Source organism: Pleurodeles waltl, chromosome 10 (genome assembly GCF_031143425.1).
Source record: "Pleurodeles waltl isolate 20211129_DDA chromosome 10, aPleWal1.hap1.20221129, whole genome shotgun sequence".
Lineage (NCBI taxonomy): Eukaryota > Metazoa > Chordata > Amphibia > Caudata > Salamandridae > Pleurodeles > Pleurodeles waltl.
In genome coordinates, this window is record NC_090449.1 from 1,069,045,114 (window position 1) to 1,069,072,604 (window position 27,491).

At 46.2% G+C, this 27,491-nt stretch overlaps 1 protein-coding gene across 1 annotated transcript in view; it reads right to left on the bottom strand.

Moving 5' to 3' along the window:
- Window positions 1–256: 256 nt before the first annotated feature.
- LOC138262245 (BTB/POZ domain-containing protein KCTD12-like) overlaps window positions 257–27,491 on the bottom strand; it is an 86,817-nt gene continuing 59,582 nt past the window's right edge. The window contains exon 2 of the mRNA XM_069212110.1: window positions 257–12,004. Coding sequence (XP_069068211.1) covers window positions 11,113–12,003 — 891 coding nt within the window. The 5' untranslated portion in view covers window position 12,004 and the 3' untranslated portion in view covers window positions 257–11,112. The remainder of the gene's footprint in view (window positions 12,005–27,491) is intronic.

The following is a 27,491-nucleotide window of genomic DNA, read 5'->3' on the forward strand; positions in this document are numbered from 1 at the left end:
TTCTGATCACCAGGAAGGTCGAGGATGGAGGCGAAAGCAGCAGAATATTAAAGGTAGATGGAAAAAGAAAGGCCAGGGTGGGAAGACAGGTCAGAGGTAAAGACTCTGAGAAGGAAATGATGAAAGAGTAAAGAGAGGGGAAGCTTTAAGTGTGAATGGATCAAGCAGGAGGCAGAGGCACAGGACAGTGATTGAGACATTATCACAAAGCATCCTTTGTATCCTGGAACAGTAATCGATACACATGCACCAAAAGGTTGCTGAGTTTGTGTTTATTTTTTTCATTATTACAATATTTGATTACTTTCAGAGTAAAGAAAAGGCAAAGATTAAAAGAAAAAAAAATACAAAGAAAGCAAGCAGATGTTTACATTTATGGCCTGGTGCGTAGCATCACACCAGACAGCGCAGTTCCTATGGCAAATCCATCATCTGCTTCCTGGGTGGAAAATGCTATCACTCTGGACTAAAAGGCGTACCCTAACAGCAACCAATCACGGATTAGAGTGCTTACTTCAAAGAGTTGAAACAAAACAAAAAAAGGCTGGACCTGTGTGTTCATATGGCAACTGGCTGCAGGAGAGGGGTGAGTGGGAGTGGCATATCTGCAGAGTTCCAATATATTCTAAGCTTGCTGGTGACAGAATGAACCCCCACACTCTCCTCCTGCACAGTAATTGTCTCTGTAAGGCCTTCCACTGCATCTTCCGCTGCGCTCTCACTTTCTCCATCCATTGTGCCACAGGGCATGTGCTGTCAGGGTATGCCTTACAGAATGGGTCACTGCCTGCTCCAGGCAGTTTGCCACAGTGCAAGTTATTCAGGGATGGGACCACCTTATAGACTTGGTCTATACTCACTGCACCCAATGTGCCACAGTGTAGGCCATGCCAGATATGGCCCTGTCGAATGAATCATTGGTCATTGTGCCATAACAAAAGTTAGGCCAGGTAAATGCATGGTAACTAAGTACAGGAGCCCACAGCTTTCACTAAGCCAACTTACAGTACTAAGTATCTTTCATTCAGCATTTTTTTTTTGCATGTATGGGATTATATGTAGAGCCACAAGCTTGCTCGGAAAATACTACTTTGTGCAGAAGAGCTGTAAAATAGTTTTGCATTTTGTATTGTAACTGCTTCCTTTTTAGTTTAGCCGTAGACAGCCAGTTTTAAGGATATTGCCCTTGTTCAGCTATACCAGGCAGTGCCTCTCTTGCCACTTAGTGAAACCCCCCCTAAATTATTTTTTCATTACTGTAGGGCCTAACTCTCCCATTGAATAATATTGGGTTACCCTGTTATATTTAATAAGTGCTACATTTTGATTGGGAACAGGCGTAAATCTCAAGTTTGGTCTCAAAGGAGCTGTAATATAAAACCCTCTTTAATGGTGAAGTCAGATTTTAAGTTCTGGAGATCCCGCTTTTAGAAAGATGAGATATGGTCAGTGTGTGCCATGCTAGGTCGAAGTACACAACAGCCCTTGAGTGCCATTAATTGACGTCATTGGGAATCTAGCAGGTAAGGTCTGACACACAAATAGATTTGTCTTCACAGCACACCAGAAGTGTAGGTGATTTGTGAGCAGGAAGTACTTTCCAGAATTTAACTACCAGCACTGAAAAGACTCCCTCGTCTGTAGACTTTGTAGAAAGAAATACCTAAGCAGAAGGTGTCTGCAGGAAGGCTAATGTGAGTGAAGGAGTTGATCAGCAAGATAAAGGAGATGACGACTTTCAGAAGAACTCTCTGAATAATGAGAGCTTTAAACTAGGAGGTGAAGAGCCAGGCCACTGTATTTATGCGGCAGGAGAGGACAAAATTATGCAGTAAGGTTTACTATATTATGTCGCATCAAAAGGCTAATTATGAGGCATAATACAGCACATTTTCTAATAGCATTAATTTACTATTTTGTCATCTTTACACGCACTGACACTGTCTGGGGCAGAGGTTTCATCTCATTAGTAGACATCAGAGATTGAGGGATACACTCGTCATGTGTAGTTCAAAACCCTTAGTGTTCTTTTTTTCTGTACAATGCAATCCGGCCAACACCTGCTTTCCAAAACAAAAAAGCTTCTTCGGGACCTCATAATTGTGTTAGCAACACTTAACACTGAAAACGAATATATGAAAAACAAAAATATATAAATTCACAATTAAAAATGCCCATGAAAAAAAATAGTTTGAAATAACACTGTTCCATCTTTAAAGGATTTAGTTCATGCATTTTATACTGAACGGATACTCAATACCTGTCGATCCTCTAGATCATATTGCCTTAGACATGTTCAATCATGTGCACACAACATTCATGATTTTCTTTCATTGAACAGTATGCATCACCTAACAAATAACTGCTGATTGTCAATCGCTTATCTCATGGTCAGCATTTGAATAATCATACTCTTTCTTTAGAACGTCAATTGTGAATTCTGATGAGCTAGAACAGTTGTGGTCAAATACTTAAAATAAATTAATTCCTCATAAACTTTGATTCACTTCAAATGATCAACAAGAACTCCTCTCTGATCTAGATATCGTAGCCCATTGACTCCTTATCAGTTCAGTGCTCTCCCATGTCTATTACAAAAGCAAGCAATCTCTCTAACATGCTATCATCCTAGGGTTCTCACACCTAGTTTCATCTTTCCTCCTGTTGTCTGAACATTCTTACCTACATGAACAATATTTTTCCTTTCTAAATTATAAATTCCATTTATCACTCAATAAAAATTAGATTAGTCTAATTAGTAAAGTAATGTAACATTTTTATTGTAACTGGATGCTGTTCTCAAACTATTGATTAAAAAAATATAACAAGCATTTACAATACAGTAGGTCTTGCATTTGAGTTAGAGCTATTGGCGTTGTAAATGCATACCTGGACTTTTCTTGCTACATAAGTTGGTCAACCCTGACACATAATTTGGTCCTCTCTGCCACATAATTCCAGTGGCCCTGCATATAAATAAAGCAGTACCATTTACTGCAAAGAGTCTTGCCCTGATAACATTGAACATTTCTTAGATTGTTTTTAGTATTGTTTTCTTGTAATTTATACTTAATGTGGGTGATGTGTGAAGGACTGCTACTGACATTGTCAGAGAAATGTTGTTTGTTTCATGCAGCATCTGTGAAAAAAAGGCCCCTTTGTGACCAAAACAGGACCTCGTACTTGAAAGATGGGAGGGTGTCACTGAGGTTATTTGCAGTAATATTAGTGAGTTGCTGCTGTGTTACAAGTACTGAAAACAAACATCACTATTCCTGAACATTGGATGTAAACACATTAAGAATTTGGATGGGTGTGCCTGTGCATTGTCAGTGACCTGGCCAAAGAGGGCGAGAAAGAGCTGGTACTGGATCATGATTCAAAAGTATTACGAACACAGGCCCCCAAAATATGTTTGGCCCAGGGCCCCCAAAATCCTCAAGATGCATTAGGGGACAACTAGGGCAAAAGTATGATAAATGTGGTTGCACAAGTAGGGAAGTGGATTAGGCTGCAAGTAGCTTGGAGAGAATATCTCATGAAGATGGTTTTTCACCTGAAAAGCATTAACTAAAGAGTTTACGACAGACATGGAGCCTTATATGGGACAAAATTGAGTCATGATGGCTGACATCTCCTCGCAGCTATTAATAAGAAGCTGGAACTGGAGGGGCGGCTTTTAATCAATGTGACAAGCGCTAATCTGTGTAAACACACGTTTTCATCCCAAGCTTTCAGTGGCTGAAACATACTATTATATGGTAAGTAGGGCTCACAATAGGGGCTTAAGGGGCAGCGGAAAGAGGGAGGAATGCAGATTTGTAGTGTAGTAAGTGGGATAAAGCACATTACTTTGTGAAAGACCAAAAGTTTAAGTCTTTCCAAAAAGAGAGAGTGCGGATGCATTTTTGCCTGTGTGTAAAAATTCCTGGTGAAATCTGACAAACACCACACCATGCCCAACTGAAAGCACCTTTTCGAGCCACAAAGGATGGAAGGGTATACATTTTAATGCGACTTCAAGCTCGTCACCTATGTAAATGCTTGGTGCTGGACGACTTATGGCTTGAAATCTTCTCCAGAATATTTTTTGCTGTTTTGTATAGTGCCAACGCAACCAGCAGGCACTGAAGTGCTTTACAGGAGCACCAGTTAAATTACCCAAGCGCAGATTAATTTTTTGGGGGAACGGGGAGATTAAGGGAATTGGCCAGAATCACGGGATGGTGAACTGACGTCGATAATCCAAACTTTGTTCCCCTGTTACAAAGGGAGCAGCTTTAGCGCTATGCCACATTTGAGACATCTGTTGACGGAGAGCGTTAATTACAGTGGGAACGCTTTATATAGCATGGACCAAAAAAATAAGTTTAAGTAAAGCATGTGAAATGTAAGCAGGAAGAACATGGTTAGGTTAACACTTTTACACTTATAATATGCTGGCTGAAAAAAAAAAACGGCAACATTTACGGTTCTCGTGCATGAAGCAGGGAAAGGGTTCAGTACCACAGACTGTCCCTAGGTGTCCCTTGAGACCTCTTTTGGCCACAAAAGGTACTGCACCCTGCATTCTTGAATTCAGCACATCCCCAATGACTTTAAGGAGCCATGCTGAAAACAGAAGCGCGGTGCCCGATTTGTGAAACGTTTTACGCTGTGCATTCGGGTTATGAGGGAGGGAGCCAAGAGTAATATGCTGGTGTAAGGCTGCGATATATGTAACTTCACGTAGTGATGTAAAGCGATCTTCTGATCGAGTTTGCGCTATATGTAACTTCACATCCTCATGTGGAGCACTCAGACACCACAAAGAAACAACGGCATGCCTAAAACAAGGAAGAGAAAGAAACAACATACAGCCAAGCAGCACAAAGCGGAGAGGCAAAACAAAAAAGTGCGCCAGAACAAGGTATATGGTAAATCGTGCAATAATCCTTGTAAAAGGGTAAGTCTGCAAGGTGGTAACAAAGCAGCCTCAAGGCAGGACAAGCATGAAGCATTTTCCTACAAAATCAAGAGAATGTTGAAAGGCAGGCCAAGGAACGAATGGAAGTGATGGGCGTTAGATGAGCGTGGCTAAAGCCCACAAATGGTGATTACAACATGTCGAGAGACATCGATTGCGTGCTGCCTAGGCTCGACCTAAAAACTAGAGGGCTTAAAGGACTCTTTTACTATTAAGAAGGGGTAATATGAATTGATTGATTAGTAAACAACAACCTAACTTTGTTATTGTTAGATCATATAGTTCAGTGAAAAGAAATCATGAATGTTATGTGGACATGATTGAACATTACTTTATGGCAACAAGATCTAGAGGCTCGGAGAGGTATTGAGTATTCCTTCAGCAAGAGACACTTTAACTAAATTCTTTAATGCTATAAAAAGGGTTATTAATTTAAGCTAAAAATATTTTTTTCATGGGGATATGGAATGCTTTTTGTTTTCATTATGTTCATTTTTTAGTGTCGGTAACACAACTGTAATGCCCTGAAGAAGCATTTTTTTTTCCTCCAAAACACATGTTGGCCAGATTGCATAGTATTGAAAGGAAGAATGTTAAAAAAAAAAAATCTTTAACTAAACATGACAGGTGTGCCCCTAAGTCCTTGATGTGATGAATATCAGTTTCGGCAAATTGATATAACAGGAGGGAACACCTCTGCGGTCTGTTAGTTGTGTATGAAAGTAATTCTGTTTGGAAGTAATTTATCTCATCAGTATCAGTTTGATACCCAAATACAGCAATAAGCAACAGAAAGATGACTAGTCAACCTTTGCTAAGGGCCTTCCACTTTGTGGCAAAAAGAGAAGCTGCATTTTTAGTAACTTTTGTTGCATTTGAGCTAGAAACAAAATGCGGAAAATGCTGTGGTCGCACAATCGATAATTGCAGAGTTCTTCACTTAGAGAGGGGGCCTCAGGCGGTAAGAGTGTACCAGGTACTCCTGCGCCTGGTGTTTTTTGTGAACCGATTGGATACTTATGTATTTTTGGCACACTTAAGTACTTACAAGTGGTAAAGTGGTATACCCCCCCCCTTACAAACTCTTCCAACGGCCTATGTGGTAAATATCAGACGCGAATACAGTTTTATCTTGCAGCAACATATGTGCAGAGGTCTACTGAAAAAAAATAGAAGGAAGCTGCACTCAAAACCAAGTTAGTCTAGGGGAGCCCAAAAGAGCTGTATTGACTCCACGACTTGATACATACAGCTGTGGTGGCAGAAGAACCTACAGTTAATGACTATGGTGAACTGCACGGTTTAAGCTTACAAACATAAGACCTGCTCGCTCGGGTAGAGTTGGATTTGACTCAACTGATATTGCCCTAATCAGGAACAGTCAAGAGAAAATGTTGTCTTAGCACAGAATTACATAGCTGAACATTAGATGAAGCAAGGTGCAGAAGATGAAAATTAAAGAAAAAGGGAGACATTGTGGAGTCGCAAGGCACTCAACAAATGATATGGTGACGAGAGGTGGATGTGAATGGAGGAATTGTAAATGGCTTGATCTCCTAGGATAGAAGTGTGTACCTTTCTGGTCACCGGGCCTCTTTTCCAGACTGGATGTGAGCTGTAGGCTAGAAGCAAGTGATGGAGTAGGTCATAATCGGGGGCAAAAGCCTTCATCAGCCCATGTGAGCTACTGGCCTTCTAACAGACAGCCCAAAAGGTTGCCTTTTGGGAATGCACAGGGTTCATACACTGATTTTGGACATGTACCTTGGTGCACCTCAGGCACAGGTGGACGTAGAGTCACGTCTGTAGCGGCAAGGATTCAGTGGAACTGTTAGCCTTCTCCAGTAGTGAACTTAGAAAGAATATCTGCTACGGGCAGTTCTTTGTGTTTCTCTGTGCCCTGGGACCTCAAACAATGAAGGAACCTACAAAGATGCTAATGAGCTACAAGAAAACAAAAACTGTTGAAACCACTCTTTAGATCGGCCAGACAATGGAGGAACATTCAAATAAGCTGTGACTGTACAGAAGATGATCCGCCCTGGAGATCCCTTGTTCCAGGAATGGAGCAAGTGGTCTTTATATTGGAAAAGTTGGTTTAAAGACCTTTGTGCATGGGAGCGAGGCAATCCCGTATATCTGCTCTTCCATGGTATGTGCCTTATTCTAGGATTCCCTGATAAAATAAGCTTTGGTCCCCTAAAGGTCCAAGCCAGACTCATCTGACTGCTGAGCTCTTGGATGGACAACTATTTTTTGTGCTATAACTTTTTGTTCAAAGGAGTCTGTGCTTGTGTTCCACCAAATTAAACAGAGGTGTATGACTTTTTCAAGTCCCATCTCTCAAAACTATCCAGGATTTAGTCAGTTTCTCTTAAAATTAAAAAACCTTTTGAAGCCCATTTGTGCAGGTATCGGAGATGACAACAGTGCAAGCTATGCCACTCTACCCAAGGGGTTCCTTTCAAGCGAGGGGCAGCACAGGCTGTTTTAGCATGACTGTTGTATTGGTGTGCTCTAATACAGTGCCACAGGTGCAGCTCTAGACAGAACAGACACCTCAGGCTACCTCCAAGACTGCTGAAGAGAGGCAGTATAAACTGCACACCCAATTGTACAAGTGCAACCCTGGGGCCGTATTACACCAAATACCCAGGTAGTGCAACAACACGCTTTTTGCTCCCTCAGTGCATTTTGTGATCACAGAAGGGGCAGCAGATGCTTGGATGGGCCATTTTGGAATATTGCTGGCAATACATGTGACCGGGCACGATCTCAAGGGAACATTTTCTTATTTGCTTGGAAACATGGCTTAATGGAAATGTGGAAACACTGTCTCTGTGCTATGTTATGGAAGGGTCGCAGGGGCTATCAGTGTGCGCTGACTTGCACCACATTCATTTGGGGCACAATCAATGTTCCCCCTTTCAAGGGCACTGATTAATAGGAAGTGGATAAATGAACCTCCCCCCCAATGGGAGGTGCAGTCACTCTCCAAGTAGCCCCCATTCCATCTTTCACTAGTGCGCTGTTTCCAGTGGAGGTGCTGGTTCACGCCTGTAGTGGGAAATGCGCATTTGTTGTGATGTGCACTGTCCCAGTCTGTGCCAGAGACTCGGATTTAAGTATGGGCTGCGGTACAGATTGGACCAGTGGGCCTTTTCTATAATGAGGCCTTATTCCATAGGCAGCCTTCAAAAGAACGGGGGAGTGAGATGCCAGCTCCGGTGTCATGCCCAGGTAATCCAGGGAACCTATGCTAATAGGAAGGGAGCACCTTGCCACTTAGAGGCAGACGCTGGGTGGCAGCTCATTTCACTCAGCCTCAATGCCAGGTGGTCAATTTGCAGTCTTTTTTTAGGGTCCTTCATTTACTTCCCTAATAACGAAGTTCCTGGAAATGCCTTAATAAGTTATCTATATCTTTTCCCTGGTCCAACATTCTAACTTGTACAACTTTTCAAGTGCTACACCATTAGCTTCAGTTCAGATGAGGGGTGCACGACCAACGTGCAGAGATCCCCCTCCTAAAAAGTTTGAATCACTCCTTCAATGTGGGAAGGAGACTGGCCTACCCTGATAGTGCAGCAGGGCGGGGTTAAAAGAAGTGACTGACATGTGGCGGCGTGTGCTTTAATCTAAGCAGACAAGGAGTCACCGGCGTGGCTAGAAGTTGTAGGTTGTCTCCCACGGATGAGCAGAGCTGGCAGATGGAAACAAGGTGGAGCAGCCACGGTCGATAGAGGGCGGTAGGTTGTTTGTTTCATCATTATTGGCCGAGAGCACAGTGCAGTGCCCCACATCCAAGCCAGTCTAGAGCTGTCATTCTCAGTCAGTGCAGCAAAAAGATGCGTCGTGGGGTGAGTTGTGCTTTGCGCTTATTGCCATAGAATTTACTGTTATTGCAACTCTTGCACATAAGGATGTGGATGGGGTGGTACAGCCAGCCACAGGCTGCTACTCCTGTGCTCAAGCTTTGGGAAGCTAGTCGGCCCGCAATAAGGTAACACTGGGGAATGTTAAGGACTTCTCAGCTGTGGGACAGTGGTCGCAGCTGTGGGACAGTAGTCTCAGGTCAGAAAGAGTGGCTCTGCACAGTGGTTCCTCAATTGTGGAACAGTAGTCTCAGTTCAGAAAGAGTGGTTCTGCACAGTGGTCCATCAGCCGTGGAACAGTGGTCTCAGCTATGGAACAATAGACTCAGTTCAGAAAGAGTGGCTCCGCACAGTGGTCCATCAGCCGTGGAACAGTGGTCTTAGCTGTGGGACAGTAGTCTCAGTTCAGAAAGAGTGGCTCTGCACGGAGGCCCCTCTTCTCTGGAACAATGCTCGAGTCACCGGAACCCATGTTCTGCAAGGCCCAGATCACGCTGTGGAAGATCTGGTCCCTCCCTGGGGCCACGGCGGCCTAGGCCACCCTCCTTCAGTCTCTAGCCTGTAAGACTAAAGGACGGGTACCCAGGAGTGTGTGTAGATGGCACAAGTAGTTAGAGTATGTACAAATGCCTGGCCCATTGCCAGAATGAAGGCTACCGTGACAGGAGGTTCTGAGTTTGAAATGTTCCCAGCAGCACTGCCGCCGCCAAAGTATGGAAGTGACAGTAAAAATACTGATTATCGAAAAGATCCCTAAACTCTGCAAAAGTTCCTGCATGCTCAGTATGGGATGGTGCTGTGTGGTCTTCAGTGTGAGGCTTGTTGCCCCCTGCCCACGACTGTCAGAGTCCTACACTGTTTAGTTTTTGCTTTCACCTCTGCCTGGGTTGGAGACAATTGGGAACTTTTCATTTGTGTGAAGGAGGCTTTCTTCATCTCTGCTTCCAGAGGAACATGTCTACATTTTGAGCCTCTACAGCTACGACCTAGAGGTAAAACCATGGAACGTGTGGGTTGGCAGTCGTCGGCAGAGCTCCGATTGGTCTCTCGTTATCCTGTGCATTGGCCTTTCTTAGCCTTCAATTTATAGCCAAAGACTGATAGCCTATTGCCTGCAGTGGTTGGTGGTACCAACGTTTCTCTCTTGTTTAGCTCATGAGGAACAACTCCCCAAATTCACTGCCTGGTCTATCTTTTTATTTCCCGTTGGCACATGGTGGGGAATTGCAAAACTGATATACTGATTTATTGCATAATGTAGTCATACTGAAACAGCCAGGTCTCCAGGGCACCTCTTTTAGGCACCATTGAAGGCATGGGGGAATACACAGGCAGAAATCGCATGAGAATACAGTTGTGCTTACTACACCTTCAATACAATACAAACTAGCTTATCTCAGATACTGTCGTTTTTGCCAGAGAGTGGTCAGCATGTCAGCCCTTAGCGCAGGAAAGCCCCAGGCATTAAGGTGCCCGCCTGTCTTTCAAACAGAAGAGCAAGCAGATCGCATATGCAATATTAAAATCTTTCGCAGGCAGGATTAAAGCATTACAGCACCCAGCCAGTTGCCCACATGTACGGGGCAGCATAGAGTGCGCCTTCGCTAAGCAGCACTAGCAGACACGGCTAGGGCTTCAGAGGCATTCTTAGGGTTAGGAGATTCCCTGCATTGAACTGTGGATCACCCTAGGGGCTTTGAATCCCTTCTAAGCAAGAAACCACGGTGATTTCAACCCAAAGTCTATATGTGCTTGGATTTGGAAGCCCCTAAATGTTCTTCCCGGTGCCTCCTTTCGTTTGAGTGTTAGGTAGGGAGGTCTTAGCCCAGTCTCATCCATCACTCACAAGATGGGCTTTCCTCCTGGGTGAAGGGAGCTGCAGTAGCAGCAGTCTTCCCTGGCACTGCGAGTTTAACCTCCACCATGTGAATCCTGTACCCCCACCTCCCACTCTCCACCCAGTTCCCTGCCCCCCTCCCCTCCAGGTTTAATCTAACCCAAGTGAAACACTGTTGGTAAATCACACGACTGTTTCCACAACATCCAGGGACACACAGGAGACCACTGGCTACTTGGAGGCTGGAAGAGGGAGTCGGTTGGTGGCTGTCGGAAAAGGAGAAAGTCACAGAGGGTTGGTTGGTTCCTGGGGGTCACCCACAGAGCAGGAAAGGTTGGAAAACGTGGGGTTCCAGGAGGGCGGAGACTAGTGTCTAATTCTAGCGTGGACACCGGCACAGGAGGGAGGTGGTTTGGTTTCTAGGGTTGCAGGTCTCACTCACGGTAGAACACGTATTCGGTGTACGAGGTCCATATCTTGTCGTCGGTCTGGTCGTGGGCGAAGGCGCAGGTGCCGGTGGAGTTGCAGGCCACCATGTGGAAGCCGGCGTCCGCCAGTCTGTCGAAGGCCTGCTCCAGGAAGGTGAACTTGAGGTAGTAGCGGGAGGTGTAGCGCTCGGGGGGCCGGTCCGGGTCCCGGCTCTCGTTCAAGGTGTCCCCAAAGACCTCTTTGGCAAGTGAGGTCTTGCCGCACACCATGATCCGGGCCACTCGGCGGAACTTGGCGTCGGTCTGGCTGTCCCGCCCCAGGGTGTAGGAGCCCCGGTACCCGATGGTGACAAAGCCGGACCTCCGCAGGTCCGGCACGGCCCCCAGGGTGTTGAGAGCAGAGCCCCCCGCATTGCAGGATGTGACCCCGGCCAGGGCCGCGCTGACGGAGGCCAGGTTCCGGGCTATGTCCGCGTTGGGGGAGGGCTCTTCCGGATCACTTTGGCACGGGTCGTCGCAGAGGGAGTTCTGCTTGCTGAGGCGCGGGGCCAGCACCTTGGCGAGCTCGGGCAGCCGGAAGTACTCGGCCTCGCGCTGCAGGCGGCTGCGCTCGGGGAAGTGGTCAGGCAGCACCAGCTGCTGGTCCCGCAGGTAGTCCAGGATGTACCGGAAGAGGAAGCCGTCCCGGTCCAGGAAGAAGCGCCCCTTGCTGTCGCGGGCCAGGGCGCGCGCGTTCTTCAGGCTGAACATGTCGAAGAGCAGCGAGCCGGGCACGCTGAGCAGCGTGTGGTAGCGGGTGATGTACACCTGGCCGCCCACATTCAGCTCCACGATCTCGGGGAAGGACGCGGCCTCCTCGCCCACCTTGGCGCCGTTCGAGTGGTCTGCCAGAGCCATGCTGCGAAGACAAACAAAAGGGCCTCGTTAGAGCAGCCGACAGCACAGCGTGGCACACATCACATTCTACTGGGCGAGTTCGAGAGTGTCTGAAGGATAATGACTAGCGCGACTGCAAAGTACTAGGAGTGCTGCCAGCTGCTATAAATACAACTAGTGGCGATCATCCTTCTGCGCGCTAACACCAGGGCCTCTATGCCCACACGCCTGGCATGTGGCACCTACCGCTAATCTAGTTCAGGCACCCCAGGGCATCTGTGCCCATCTTTCTTGGTTGAGGCTTGTAGCACCCATCCGAGCACAGCCTCCTCCTCAAAGGTTGTAGTACCCACCTCTGTAAGTGCACCTCAAATCTGGCATGTAGCACCCACCGCTAATCTAGCACCCATGTCACCCCGGGGCTGCACCCATACTCTATGCAGGCCTCTGGCACCAGCTCCCACCTACCCCATGCACCTAAATCCTCACGTCGTACCCCCTTCTATCCCAGATCTGAGATCTAAACACAGCTCTAGCAGTGCTCCTCAACCCTGCCAGCATTCACTGCTAGACCACCCTCTCATGAAATTAAAACCACCTAAATATCGCAGCACGGTGAGCCAGTGCTCCAGTCCTGACAGGGAAATTTGGGAGCCACCACCATTTCTGAACACTCATCTCAAAGTGTCACTCAGTCGTGACATGTTGGACCTTACACTGCACCTCTGTTGTGACATAGGGCACTGCATCATTAAAACCACACAGTCACACACCGCCCCACCAATGCACCCCACTCCCAATAGGTAGCACCCACTGATCGTGCAGCACGAAGACCCCACCCGTGCTTGGTTCTGGGGACAGTACAGAGCTCTGAAGTCAGCATTACATCGAATAACATTTACATCCGTTGCAAGAGATTAGTCGCTCGAAAACATTCAATATGTAAAAGTAAAAGATACATATTTAAAGGTCCAGGATGAATATGTGAGCTCGCACCTATTCATTCATCAATCATAACAGTCCTCTCTCAAGGCACGTTCGCATTACTCCGAAGTCCTCCGGGGGTAAAATGCGCATTTTATAGCAGAGCTCCCTTAAACCACCTTAATGCGGCAGCAGATAGCCCTGCGCGCTGCATTCCCTCGGCAGGAGAGAGAATGCAGCCTGATTAGGTTTTTATTGCTAAAGCTGCGTTCTCGGCCAGTTCCTCATTTGAGCATTCATCTCTGCAGAGAAGGTGAAGGCTTCTGGCTTCAGGTGTGCTTTACTAATCTGTGAGTACCTCGGGAGTGAAACCAGATTCATCTCTGTAGAGAAGGTGAAGGCTTCTGGCTTCAGGTGTGCTTTACTAATCTGTGAATACCTCAGGCGTGAATCCAGATTCATCTCTGCAGAGAAGGTGAAGGATCATGGCTTCAGGTGTGCTTCACTAATCTGTGAGTACCTCTGGCTTTAACCAGGTTCATCTCTGCAGAGAAGGTGAAGGATCCTGGCTTGAAGTGTGCTTTACTAATCCGCGAGTACCTCGGGAGTGAAACCAGATTCATCTCTGTAGAGAAGGTGAAGGCTTCAGGTGTGCTTTACTAATCTGTGAATACCTCAGGCGTGAATCCAGGTTCATCTCTGCAGAGAAGGTGAAGGATCCTGGCTTGAAGTGTGCTTTACTAATCTGTGAGTACCTCGGGGGTGAAACCAGATTCATCCCTGTAGAGAAGGTGAAGGCTTCAGGTGTGCTTTACTAATCTGTGATTACCTCGGGAGTGAAACCAGATTCATCTCTGCAGAGAAGGTGAAGGGTCCTGGCTTCAAGTGTGCTTTACTAATCTGTGAGTACCTCGGGGGTGAAATCAGATTCATCCCTGTAGAGAAGGTGAAGGCTTCAGGTGTGCTTTACTAATCCGTGAGTACCTCAGGCGTGAATCCAGATTCATCTCTGCAGAGAAGGTGAAGGATCCTGGCTTCAAGTGTGCTTTGCTAATCTGTGAGTACCTCGGGGGTGAAACCAGATTCATCTCTGTAGAGAAGGTGAAGGCTTCTGGCTTCAGGTGTGCTTTACTAATCTGTGAGTACCTCGGGAGTGAAACCAGATTCATCTCTGTAGAGAAGGTGAAGGCTTCTGGCTTCAGGTGTGCTTTACTAATATGCGAATACCTCAGGTGTGAATCCAGATTCATCTCTGCACAGAAGGACCAGGATCCTGGCTTCAGATGCGCTTTACTAATCTGTGAATACCTCGGGCGTGAATCCAGGTTAACCTCTGCACAGAAGGCCCTGGTTCCTGGTGTATTTTGCTAATCTGAGAATGCCTAAGTGTGAAACCAGCAGCACTGGAGTGTGGGACATTCTCGCAATTCAGACATCTTTGACAGAGGTAAATCATGCCAGATTGTGCACAAAGCTCTTCTGATGAGGCTCTGTTCAACAACTGTAGCAACCTTACAGAGGAAGGCAATAGACATCAGGGACTTTTCCAGCTGTAGCAGGCATTATCATGACATGTGACAGACTCTTCCCACATGTAATAGTCTATTATTCCAGGCTAACACGGCATCACTCTGACACGTGTGTTTCATCCCCAGCTCCAACAGAGCCTCGTTCTGACACTCCCGATATATCCCCAGTTCCAACAGAGGCAGCCCCATGACACCCGCGTTTTATCCCCAGCTCCAGCAGAGGCATCATCCTGACACACGTGATTCATCCCCACCTCCAACAGAGGCATCACCCTGACAAGCGCGTCCCTCCCCCCCACACTCCCCACTCCAACAGACTCATCATCCTGACATGTGACTCTTTCCAGCTGTAACAGAAACATCAGCCTGTCTTGTGTGACTCTTCCCTGTCTGTAATAGAGACATCATCCTGGTACGCACGATTCACCCCCAGCTCCGACAGAAGCAATAGCCGAACATTTGACTTTCAAATCCAAGGGCCGAGCCCTGGGGCCCTGCAGCCGAGACACTGCACTTGCATATCGAGAAATTTGTCATACAAACCTCTTGGAATCTGTCTTCAGGGAAGGATTTCAACCACTTCAGCCCTGTGCCCCTAATGCCCATCTCAGATAAACTAGAGTGCAGGCATGTACAGCAAACAGGTCAAGCAGTGCCAGGACTGCCTTTCCTGCTGCATCTAGTCTGCATTTTAGTTCTTTAGATGCTTCCAAAAGAGCGGTCTCTGTACTACATTTAGGCCTGAACCCTGATTGCCTGGGGTTGAGAAGCGAATTGAGTTAAATATAGTTGGATAACTGCTGGTTAACAACCCTCTTCACCAATTTTGATGAGACTGGCAGTAAAGAAACAAGCCTATAGTTCTAGGAATGTTAGGGTCAGCATTGTTTTTTTTCAAAAGAGGCAGAATTTTGGTCTGTTTCCAGTTACAATGAACAATGCTGGATGACAAGAGACTAGTTTTGAATGGAGTTTGATTCTGGATTGATGATGTCAACTCCCTGTGCTAAACCAAAAGGATACAGGAGTCTGAAGGGGAGCCTGACTTAAGGACTAAAATCGCAGCTCTTGAGTCATTCATCGAGATCAGGTCAAAGGAGGAAAGGTGACTGGATGGGCTATTGTAATTAAAACTTTCTGAATTTCTAAAAAAAATTTTTTTAAATACTGGCCAGTTGTTTACACCATTTGACTGAGGGAGCCTTATAGTGGTGGCAGGCCACCGGGTTTCAACATTTTTGACTACCTAAAACAAATAAAGTCTAGGCTTATTTCCCACCATATCAACACCTGCCTCAAAGAATTTTCTTTTAGTGGACTTGATTAGATTGGCGTAGGGTTGTAGTGCCAACTTGTATTTAGCTTTGTCTTCCCAGCTATAATTTTTGCACTAAGCCCTCTCCACCTTTTTGCATGCTTTCTTCTCCTTCCTCAGAGGTTCGTTAAACCAAGGGCAAGAGAGCCTGGTAAGACATGTCAAGGGTTTGGGGAGGGGAGGTAATTGTTCCACTAGGAACAAATCCATTTGTCAAACACCTGCACATCTAAATCAAGAGGACCAGGACAGTTGGATGCAGTACCTTTTAGAGTGCTGTGCAAGCTATCCTGAGATATCCTAGAAAAAGGTCAAGTATTATCAAGTGTTGGGGAAGTACTGAGACTTCCGTACAGGACCAGCTGATATCCAAAATGGATCAAATAATGGTCGATCCATGGGAGAGGAAGTGGGTCCAACAAACGTAATCTTTTGTTGGAGAATACAAGGTCGATAGTATGTTCGCCTGAATGTGTGGGCTTGGTGACCATTTGCGAAAGGCCACGAGGGGCCATAATGTCTTTAGGACTAAGTGTACCTTTATCCAAGGGGGCAGTCCCAGTGGATATTAAAGTTGCCTAGTATAAGACAGTAGGAGTAGCAAGACCTGCAGCAGTACTTCATTAGGAGAATTCAAGACGGGGTCTGCGGGTCCAGGGGCTCTAAAGATTACCACCAGCCAAATGTTGGGCATTCAGTGCCAGGCAGAAACCAAGGGCCTCTGCCTCCAGTAAATAGTCTACCGGAAAGGTGGAACGTGAGTAGTTATGTTTAAAAATAATAGCAATGCTGCCACCTCTACCATTGGCGTGGTCTAGATTCTGAATCATGTAGCCTGAGGGAATAGATGTATCCAAGATAGGTGTGGAAGAGGGCGACAGCCAGGTTTCAGTGAGGAAAAGCACCTGGGGTCTCATCACATAAAAGGTCATATGCATACTGCATGTTTATGCATGGACCATGCGTTAACAAGAAAGGCTTTAGTGAATCTAGTTATTGGTTGGAGGAGAGGCTGCCATGGGCCATACTAGAGGGGTGTGCCTTGAACTCCAGACCACATAGCGTGTAAGCAATATCTGCCTCGCGAGGGAGTAGTGTGTTAGGACAAGTAGGGAGATGTTAAAGATAAATAGCTCATCTTTTGAGTACTGCAATCTTACCCTAAAGACTCTTGACGAGCCAGCATGGTAGCTGGCGCTGGCCACTTCTGAGAGGCTGCCATGGAAGAGCTGTACACTTAAAGCTCTATCACGGTCACAAAAATATTTAAAAAGCAGCCCCCACAAAATCAACAACCCCCCTGCGCAAATGAGCAGTGTGTTCATAAAGATAAAAGCAATATAGAATAAAAGAAAGCAACTTAAAAAACAGAGTGCCCCTTACAATCCACTGCACGTCCGCATTAGGCTCAACTTAAGCGCTGATGCAAGAGTCAAGCAGAGAGCAAGCAGCCCACCGACTGCAGACACTGGAGCGGGGAAGCAAAAGCAGAGGTATTAAATTGCCACCATGGGAGAGTAATACTCTTAAAGCTCTACAGCGATCACAAAAATATTTAAAAAGCACCCCCACACCAAATCAACTGTTCACCTGTGCAAATGAGCAGTGTCTTCAAAAAGAAAAAACGGCACCGAATAAAAGAGAAAGCAACTAAAAACAGCATGCCTCTTACCGTCAGCTGGGATGAATATAACCTTGTCCTTGAAGCGGTCTAGTAAAGTAGGCTTTTCAGATAGCTTGTCAAACCCACCTGCTAAAATATGTCATAGACAGCTTCTATCCTTGTTGGCGGGCCATAAGAAAAAGAGAAGTCTACTTCCCGAAAAGTTCTCTTCTTTCCAAATAAATCAGTAATGCTTTCTTCACACCTGACAAGGACCTCTCCCTCAGATTGACAAACTGAAAGCACACTCTCTTGTTCCGCATGAAACGTGCTGTACTTTATGTTTAAACTTAGGGTCAAGTTTGAGAACCACCCTATCTGAAAAAGAAATTAAGGCAGCATAATTCATGCCTCCGCTAACATTCTAGCAGAGGTAATAGCCACAAGGAATATTTCTTTGACTGTTAACCATTGTGAATTTGCTGACTTTAATGACTCAAAAAGGAGACTCTTGAAGACCTCCAAGGAACTGCACGCAATCCAATGGAGGAACTAACATGGTTGAAAAGGTCTCCTAAGTCGAAAACTCTTGAGGAACTTCTTCACAAAAGGGGATCAATATTTTGGAAAAAAATCAACCAGTGACTTACTGAAACCTCTAATGGCTGCACACTGAGAAGACAAAGTAGAAGGAGATTTCCCCTTTTGGAATATATCGTTCCAAAAAATTCAGGACCGTAACAGGCCTAAAAGGTAACATCTAGATTCTTCAGGGATTCTTCAGGGAGCACCACTTCTCAAAATGTCTCCAGTATTTTGAGTAATAAGACAAAGTCGATGGTGTGTTGGACTCTGGGATAGAAATGGCTACGTTTCTAGAGCAACCTAGATTTTGCAACACAATCCTCTCAACTTCTACCCAGAAGGCCTTAACACTTTTAATGGCTCATGAGACAACAAGGAATAGCTGATCGCTGGAGGAGCCAGCGGACATTTTTTTACATTGCTGTTTCGCTAACTGCTTCAGTTTTGGAAATCACATTTTCTTGGGTCAGAATGTTGTTACTAACATTAGAATAACTCCCCCTCCTGAATCTTCTGAAGCTTCCCAGGGAGAATGGGAGGAAAGTTATACAGCAGAACTGTCCACCATATGAAAGACAGAGCATCCAGTGCCCATCCTTGACTCTCCAATCACTTCGTGCAGAAGGGTTAGATGGGAAAGTGAAAAGATCCTCCTTGGAAAGGCAAATGTATCCACTCTCTGCTAGAACGCCTCCCTCCGTAAGTGAAAGTTTGCCAAAGATGGTATATCCATGCTTGGGCTGTCTGCCTAATAATGGTGTCTTCATGGGATGTACATCACGATTAGTGACAGAATGTGTGTCTCTGCCCATAGACAGATTCTTTGCACTAAATTAGATGTCTATTTATATAATTCTTGGCCACCTGGTTGGCCATTCTAACTATCACTTCCATTCTCTTGAGTGTTGAGAAAAAAATAAGTGAAAGACATTCCATAATGTTGACAGTTATCTTCAAATTGAATAGGCTATTTTTGACCAACTTTTCTATCCTTCCATTTCCTCTAAAGTAACACCACAACCCCTCGAACTTGCGTGGATGGATACCACTATTGGAATTGGCTGATTTAGGGATGCTATCTCCCCCCCCCCCCTTGTGAAGCTTCTGTGTTTAACCACCAACTAAAATCTTGAGTTGAGGACTGTGAAATCAGAAGAGCATCCTCATAATTCTGGGCTTCTGGAGACCAGTCATCTAAAAGGTGGTGAAGAAGGGGTTTAAGATGGAGATGAGAGAACAGCACCACCACCGCCGTTAAGCCCCGAACTCGCAAAAACAGGCTCACGCGGGCCTGCTGGTACGATAAGTCTCTCAGGGCATCTTACAAAGTCTGAGGTCTTGACACTGATAAGGAGCCTTGAGCTCTCCTTATATTGAGTAGGGTTTGAATTAACAGTCTTTCCCAAGCAGGCACCAGATTCATGTTTTTTTTATTGTTTTTTTTTATCTTCAATACAAATAGCAGGGAGAGCAGACACTCCAGGACTCTCATGATGTTGGATTTGGCCTCAAACAAAAGAGGAGTAGAAATTAGTAGTCATTCAAAGCAAACTATCCAGATAGGGCATTATTTAAATGCCCACCAAATACAACCACTGAAGCGAACACCTTTGACACATTTTTTCCGAGATGTTGAAAGGTAAAAAGGGAAGAGGGCTGATGGATGGGCACGGGAAAATGTGCGTCTTGGAGATCCAGTGTCATCAATTAATTAATGTTCTTTTCTTCCGCTATTTTCGGATTTGGAGATATGGTCTAAAAAGCTTTTAACCTGGGAAGAGAAGCCGACAAACCCAAGACTGATAAGCAGCATATAACTCTGATAAATTGAGCCACAACCAGCTCCTGGCTGCCACAGAGGCTCCTGTTGCAGTTGACAAGGACCACAGGAATTAATGTTGTCCCTGGTATATATTTTGCTAGCATTTTTATGTTGCACAGAACTACTGCAGCTAGTCAAACAAGGACTGAAAATCCTTTAATAAAGTTTGTACTGCATAAGCCGCACATGAACTTTCTTTCATGGCACAATTGAGGCGGCATAGGTACACTTTAGGGCACGCTCTAATTTGTTACCACATGCATCTTTCAACAGAGACTCCTCAGAGGCCAGTGATGTAGCGGATATCATACATGAGAGCATTGAATTCACTTCTGGGACATTTGGAAGTCATTTAAATAATTCTGAAAAATATCTCTTTTCAGAAATTGTGGGAAATTGGACTTGTCTGTATCCTTCGATTTTAAGATATTTTTCTAAAGATAATTTATAGGGAAATGGTCAGTCTCTTGTACCTCATACTGAAAAACAAAAACACAAAAACGTCTTCAGAAGTCTGGAAAGAAGGTTCAAATCCCAACACCTATCTTTTGTGTACCAAGATTTGTTGAAAACTGGCTCCCTGTACATATTTTCTTTATGACCAATAACTTGCTCCTTATTCTTATTAGATAAGTCCAGTATTTGTTTTTTGCAGCTTGCTCATTGAAGGCTGCAGATACAACGTCCTGTATCATAGGTTACAGATAAAAACCTTGACAATGTAATGACCTCTTGATCATACTCCCCCACTTGGTGCCTCTTTTGTGAGCACTTAGCTGGATCCATGGCTTATGAAAGAATAGCCCCAGTCATTCAGTAAGCAGTGACTTCCTGTTTTAAGGGGTTTCCGTAGAGACCACATCTCTTCCCACAAGATTTTGGTACTGTTAGAAATGGGGTCTCTGACTGGCAGTCAGTTTGTACTCTGTCCAAGCAGAGACCCTCCCTCTAGTCAGGGCAAGGAAGTTACACTCCTAAGACAACCCCTTATCACCCCCTTGGTAGCTTGGCACTAGCAGTCAGGCTTATCTCAAAGGCAATGTGTAAGGAAATGCCTCCTTGGCATGGTTACCCCCTGACTTTTTGCCTTTGCTGATGCCAAGTTATGATTTGAAAGTGTGCTGGGACCCTGCTAACCAGGCCCCATCACCAATGTTCTTTCCCCAAACTGTACCTTTGTCTCCACAATTGGCACAACCCTGGCACCCAGGTAAGTCCCTTGTAACTGGTACCCCTGGTACCAAGGGCCCTGATGCCACAGAAGGTCTCTAAGGGCTGCAGCATGTCTTATGCCACCCTGGGGTCCCCTCACTCAGCACATGCACACTGCTTGCCAGCTTGTGTGTGCTGGTGGGGAGAAAATGACTAAGTCGACATGGCACTCCCCTCTGGGTGCCATGCCTACCTCACACTGCCTATGGCATAGATAAGTCACCCCTCTAGCAGGCCTTACAGCCCTAAGGCAGGGTGCAGTATACCACAGGTGAGGGCATAGGTGCATGAGCACTATGCCCCTACAGTGTCTAAGCAAAACCTTAGACATTGTAAGTGCAGGGTAGCCATAAGAGTATATGGTCTGTCATACACGAACTCCACAGCACCATAATGGCTACACTGAAAAAGCCTGCGCTTTTGGTATCCAACTTCTCAGCGCAATAAATGCACACTGATGCCAGTGTACATTTTATTGTGAAATACACCCAGAGGGCATCTTAGAGATGCCCCCTGAAAACATACCGACTTCCAGTGTGGACTGACTAGTTTGCCAACCTGCCACACACACCAGACATGTTGCTGGCCACATGGGGAGAGTGCCTTTGTCACTCTGTGGCCAGGAACAAAGCCTGTACTGGGTGGAGGTGCTTCTCACCTCCCCCTGCAAGAACTGTAACACCTGGCGGTGAGCCTCAACGGCTCACCCTCCTTGTTACAGCGCCACAGGGCATCCCAGCTAGTGGAGATGCCCGCCCCTCCGGCCATTGCCCCCACTTTTGGTGGCAAGGCTGGAGGAGATAATGAGAAAAACAAGGAGGAGTCACTCCCCAGTCAGGACACCCCCTAAGGTGTCCTGAGCTGAGGTGACTCTGACTTTTAGAAATCCTCCATCTTGCAGATGGAGGATTCCCCCAATAGGATTAGGGATGTGTCCCCCCCTCCCCACAGGGAGGAGGCACAAAGAGGGTGTAGCCACCCTCAGGGCTAGTAGCCATTGGCTACTAACCTCCCAGACCTAAACACACCCTTAAATTGAGTATTTAGGGGCTCCCAGAACCGAGGAAGATAGATTCCTGCAACCTGAAGACGAAGAAGGACTGCTGACCTGAAGCCCTGCAGAGAAGACGGAGACACCAACTGCTTTGGCCCCAGCCCTACCGGCTTGTCTCCCCACTTCAAGAAAAACTGCAACAGCGACGCATCCCACAGGGTCCAGCGACCTCTGAAGCCTCAGAGGACTACCCTGCATCTAACAGGACCAAGAAGCTACCGAGAACAGCGACCCTGTTCAACAAACCTGCAACTTTGCAACAAGAAGCAACTTTTAAGGACCACACGTTTCCCGCCGGAAGTGTGAGACTTTCCACTCTGCACCCGACGCCCCCGGCTCGACCTGTGGAAAACTAACACTACAGGGAGGACTCCCCAGCGACTGCGAGCCCGTGAGTAGCCAGAGTTGACCCCCCTGGCCCTCCACAGCGACGTCTGCAGAGGAAATCCAGAGGCTCCCCCTGACCGCGACTGCCTGCTTCAAGGAACCAGACGCCTGGAATCCACACTGCACCCGCAGCCCCCAGGACCTGAAGGAACCGAACTCCAATGCAGGAGTGACCCCCAGGCGGTGGCTACCCCGAGGAGCCTCCCCTGTGCCTGCCTGCATCGTTAAAAGTGACCCCCGGGTCTCCCCATTGATCTCTATTGAAAACCCGATGCCTGTTTGCACTCAGCACCCGGCTGCCCCTGTGCCGCTGAGGGTGTACTTTCTGTGCCTGTTTGTGTCCCCCCCGGTGCCCTACAAAACCCCCCTGGTCTGTCCTCCGAAGTCGTAGGTACTTACCTGCTGGCAGACTGGAACCGGGGCACCCCTATTTCCATTGAAGCCTATGTTTTTTGGGCACCACTTTGACCTCTGCACCTGACAGGCCCTGAGCTGCTAGTGTGGTAACTTTGGGGTTGCCTTGAACCCCCAACAGTGGGCTACCTTGGACCCAACTTTGAACCCGGTAAGTGTTTTACTTACCTGTGAAGTTAACAATTACTTACCTCCCCCAGGAACTGTTCATATTTGCAGTGTCCTCTTCTAAAATAGATTATTGCCATTTTTGCCCAAACTGTACATGCTATTGTGATAATTCAAAGTTCCTAAGATACCCGAGTGAAATACCTTTCATTTAACGTACTGTTTGTAAATCTTGAACCTGTGGTTCTTAAAATAAACTAAGAAAATATATTTTTCTATATACAAACCTATTGGCCTGGAATTGTCTTTGAGTGTGTGCTCCTCATTTATTGCCTGTGTGTGTACAACAAATGCTTAACACTACCCTCTGATAAGCCTAATGCTCGACCACCCTACCACAAAATAGAGCATTAGAATTCTCTTTTTGCCACGATCTTACCTCTAAGGGGAACCCTTGGACTCTGTGCATGCTATTTCTTACTTTGAAATAGTACATACAGAGCCAGCTTCTTACACAATGTGTCAAATATTTGTATCAATACACACAGTAATACAGTGAAAACAACAAAAATCCAATATACACAAGCAAAGTTATGAATTTTTAAAGAAAAAAGTCTTAATCCATAGAATTCAATGGATGTGTTGTTTTTACACAAAGTACCTGGTTTGCGTAAAAAGTTACGCTGCACAGATGAGCATGCTTCAGAAAAGTCAACATTGTGTTGATTCCTTACTCGCAAGTGAGGCTGTGCATTGTTCTTCTTAAATTGAGTAGGGGAATATGTAGTTTTTCCTCTCATGCAAGAGAGCGAAGTGTCGATTTCCGGATGGGCAACCTCGGATCCACGCAGGTTCACGATGACTTCGACAACCAGCGACGATGCGTGCTAAATCCGGCCGCACAGTGGTGAAGAAACGCACTGTGTGGGGGATGTGTCGATTTTAGCAGCTGCGATGCAGGTGGTGTCGATTTCCAGCTCCGATACAGGTGGTGCGTCGCTTTTACAGCAGCTTTGCAGATGGTCGGTTTTTCTCCCTCACGGTTCCTGTGCGTGGATTTCCACCTTGTTCCACCAGCTTCACCTTTCAAGGGATCAGGGACTGGAGTGGGCACCACTTGGCAGGGTAGGAGTCTCAACAAGAGAGGCCAGGTACAGGCAGAGGCAGAGAAGTCTTTGATGGCCCGAGACTTCAAAACAGGGGGAAAGATCAGACCAACCCCTTGGAGACACTTCACAAGTAGGAAAATACCACAAAGTCCAGTCTTTGTCCTCAGGCAGAAGCAGCAACTGCGTGCCAACCCAAAGCACACTCGCAGGCAATGAGGCAGTACTCCTCCTCCAGCTCTTGTCCTTGGCAGAGGTTCCTCTTGGTTCCAGAAATAATCTAAAAGTCTGGGGTTGTGGGTCCACTACTTATACCTATTTCTGCCTTTGAAGTAGGCAAACTTCAAAGGAAAGTCTCAGACTGGGCCCAGACACACCTGTGGGTTGGAGACTGCATTGTGTGAGGGCAGGTATAACCCTTTCAGGGGCAAGTGGCAGGTCTGAGCCATGTTTACAGAGCTACTCATGTGGGTGGCACAATTAGTGCTGCAGGCACACTAGTAGCATTTTATTTACAGGCCATGGGCACCTCTAAAACACTTTGATAGGGACTTGCTAGTAAATCAGATATGCCAATCATGGAAAAGCCAAATACACATATAATTTTCACAGAGAGCACTTGCACGTTAGCACTGGTCAGCAGTAGTGAAGTGTCCAGAGTACCAAAACCAGCAATAACAAAATCCAGCACACAGCCAAAAACATAGGAAGCAGAGGCGAAAAGACAGGGGAAACCACGCGAAGGATGCCAGGTCTAACAGGTACACTCGCACACTCCAGTGGATGTGGTGGAAGCAGACCCTCTCATCCTCTGGTATGAAGGGGACAGATACTGCCAACTGTCCAACCTCGCAGAGTGTTTTACGATGTCCCTACTCAGCACACAAACACAGGATGGCCCATTGCACCAGAATGCACTTGCTCTAGCGAAACTCTGCAAAAAACTGTAATATATAATCTTTACTGCATGCTTAAGAAGCATTGGCAAAACCAATAGGTCTTGCAAATGCAAGAGCTATTGACTTTGTTAGTGTGTTTTAGCAATGTTGTACACCAGCATGGCTGTTGTTCAGCATGGCTAAAAGTTAGTGGCGTAAAGGAGAGTGGTGTGGAGTGGCAAAGAGTGGAGTAGAGTAGTATGGCAGAGAGTGTTGTGAATTAGAGTGGCATAGCGTGGAGCCACAGAGTGGCAAACACTGGTGTGGCAGAGTAGAGCGGACTGGTGTTGAGTGCATTTGTGTTGCAGACAATAGAGGCATTTAGTGCAGTGGCACTGAATTCAGCAGTTGTAGCATGCAGTGGCGTAGAGTAGTGCAATGGAGAGTGGAGTGGTGCAGAGTGGCGAGAAATGCAGAGGGCAGGGACGCATAGTAGTCGAGTGGCATAGAGTGCAGCGACGTAGAGTGCTGAGTAGAGTCCAGCATAGAGTGGTGTGGAGTATAATGCCATAGAGTAGTGCAGAGTAGAGAAGCATAGAGTTCAGTGGTACAGAGTAGAATGTCATAGTGCAGTGGTGTAGAGTGGAGTATAGAGCTGTAGCGTAGAGTACAGTGGTTAACAGTACAGTGGCATCGAGTGCAGTGGTATATAGTGGAGTGGCGCAGAGTGGAATTGAGTGGCGTAGAGTAGACTGTGTCAGAGTATAGTGGAGTGGTGCAGGGTAGATAGGGTGCATTGGCTTAGAGTGTTATGGCATAAAGTGGTGTAGAGTGCAGTGGTGTAACATGCAGTTGCACAGAGTGCAGTGGTACAGAGTAGGTTGGAGTGGCATACAGTGGATTTGCATAGAGTGCAGGGACATAGAATTGAGTGTTACAATAAAGTGCATTGACGCAGATTGTATTGTCAGAGTGCAGTCTTGCAGAGTGGCATAGATTACAGTGGCACAGAGTGGGTGGTGTACAGTGGAGTTGTGCAGAACAGATTGGTGGGGCCTAGCCTGGAGTAGTAAAGTGCAGTGGCGAAGAATGCATTGGCATAGAGTAGAAAGGCACAAGGTAGAGTAGAGAAGCATAGAATGGAGTTGTGCATAGTGCAGGCTTATGGAGTGGTATAAAGTGGAGTGGTGCAAAGTAGAGTGCAGTGGTGCGGAGTGGAATAGTGTGGAGTGGAGTATTCATGGTGTGGTAGCACACTTCCATTACAAACAACGTATTTTTAATTTAAAATGACCATTACATTTGCACATACATACATTGTTTTCTAATAAACCTATATAGGGCACAGATGACAATTTGGAACTTGCATAACTTAGTTAAGGATTCGTTTTGATCATATTAAAGTATTTGGTTCCAACACACTTCAGAAATAACAGAAAAGGTCCCTCATTTGTGCGTTCATATTTCTAATATATTCTAAAATACTTACACAGCTCATTTAAATGTGTGCTAGAAACAAAACTCTTTCATACCCCAGTATCCAGCAAGATAGTCTCATAAATCTTCTCACTTTGAAGTCAGAGAAGGAAACAAGCATCCTTGGAAGACAGCACCTGAAATTTGGCCTCGATCTTTGAATGCCCAGCAACTGTGATGAGAAAAGTTCCGTCCTCAGCCACGGTGGTCATGTGTGGAGGACGGAACCATTCCGTCCTCTGAACGCAACCAGGAAATCCCTCTGCTGTTTACAGCAGAGAGATATCCTTTTTACTAAAAACAGCTTTGGGAACTGAGAAAGAGCTTTCTCTGCTCCAAAGGTGGTTTTCAGTGAAATGATGAGCAGCGTGTATGATGCGCAGACGTCGTTTCACTGAAAACAAAAGTGAAATGAGCCGATTGGCTCATTTCACTTTCCCTGCTGTGTGATTTGGGGACTATGTCAACCACCCAAGCACCTAGGCAGACTGGAGAAGTACAATTGAAAAGTGGATCCCTGCTTGGGGATTGCCACAGATGGGCAATCCCCAAGCAGGTATCCTCCCACTAGCCCCCAATGTCTCCCCCCTCCCCTAGGTACCAGGGATTCATATTATTAGGATTTTTAATACATGGGGGTGGGGCTGCACAAAATGGGCATGCTAATGCTCCCACCCTCAAGACACAAATAAGAACAGCCTTACTGGCCCCCAGGAGGCAGATGGGGGTTATTACCCACATCTGTCCCACTTAGAGATGGCGCGGGGGAGACAGAGTGCCCACTAGACAATAGCGTGTTTTTTTAAAAGGGGGGGGGGTCGGGGTTCCCCAAAATGGGCATACCAGTACCTCCCCTTTCCCTCTCCACACACACAAATGGGAACAGATGGGAGTTATTACCCATGATCTGACCCAGTGAGTGAGGCAGAAAGCGTGCTTGACACCAAGGATTTCTTTTTTTTTTTTATTATTAAAGAGGGATGGGGACTGCCCGCAATGGACATGCCAATGTTTCCTCACATTTCTGTGAAGGAAACTTCAGATAAAATTCCACCCAGCATTGTCCCACTTCTGCTGATAAAAATGCTGTGCCACT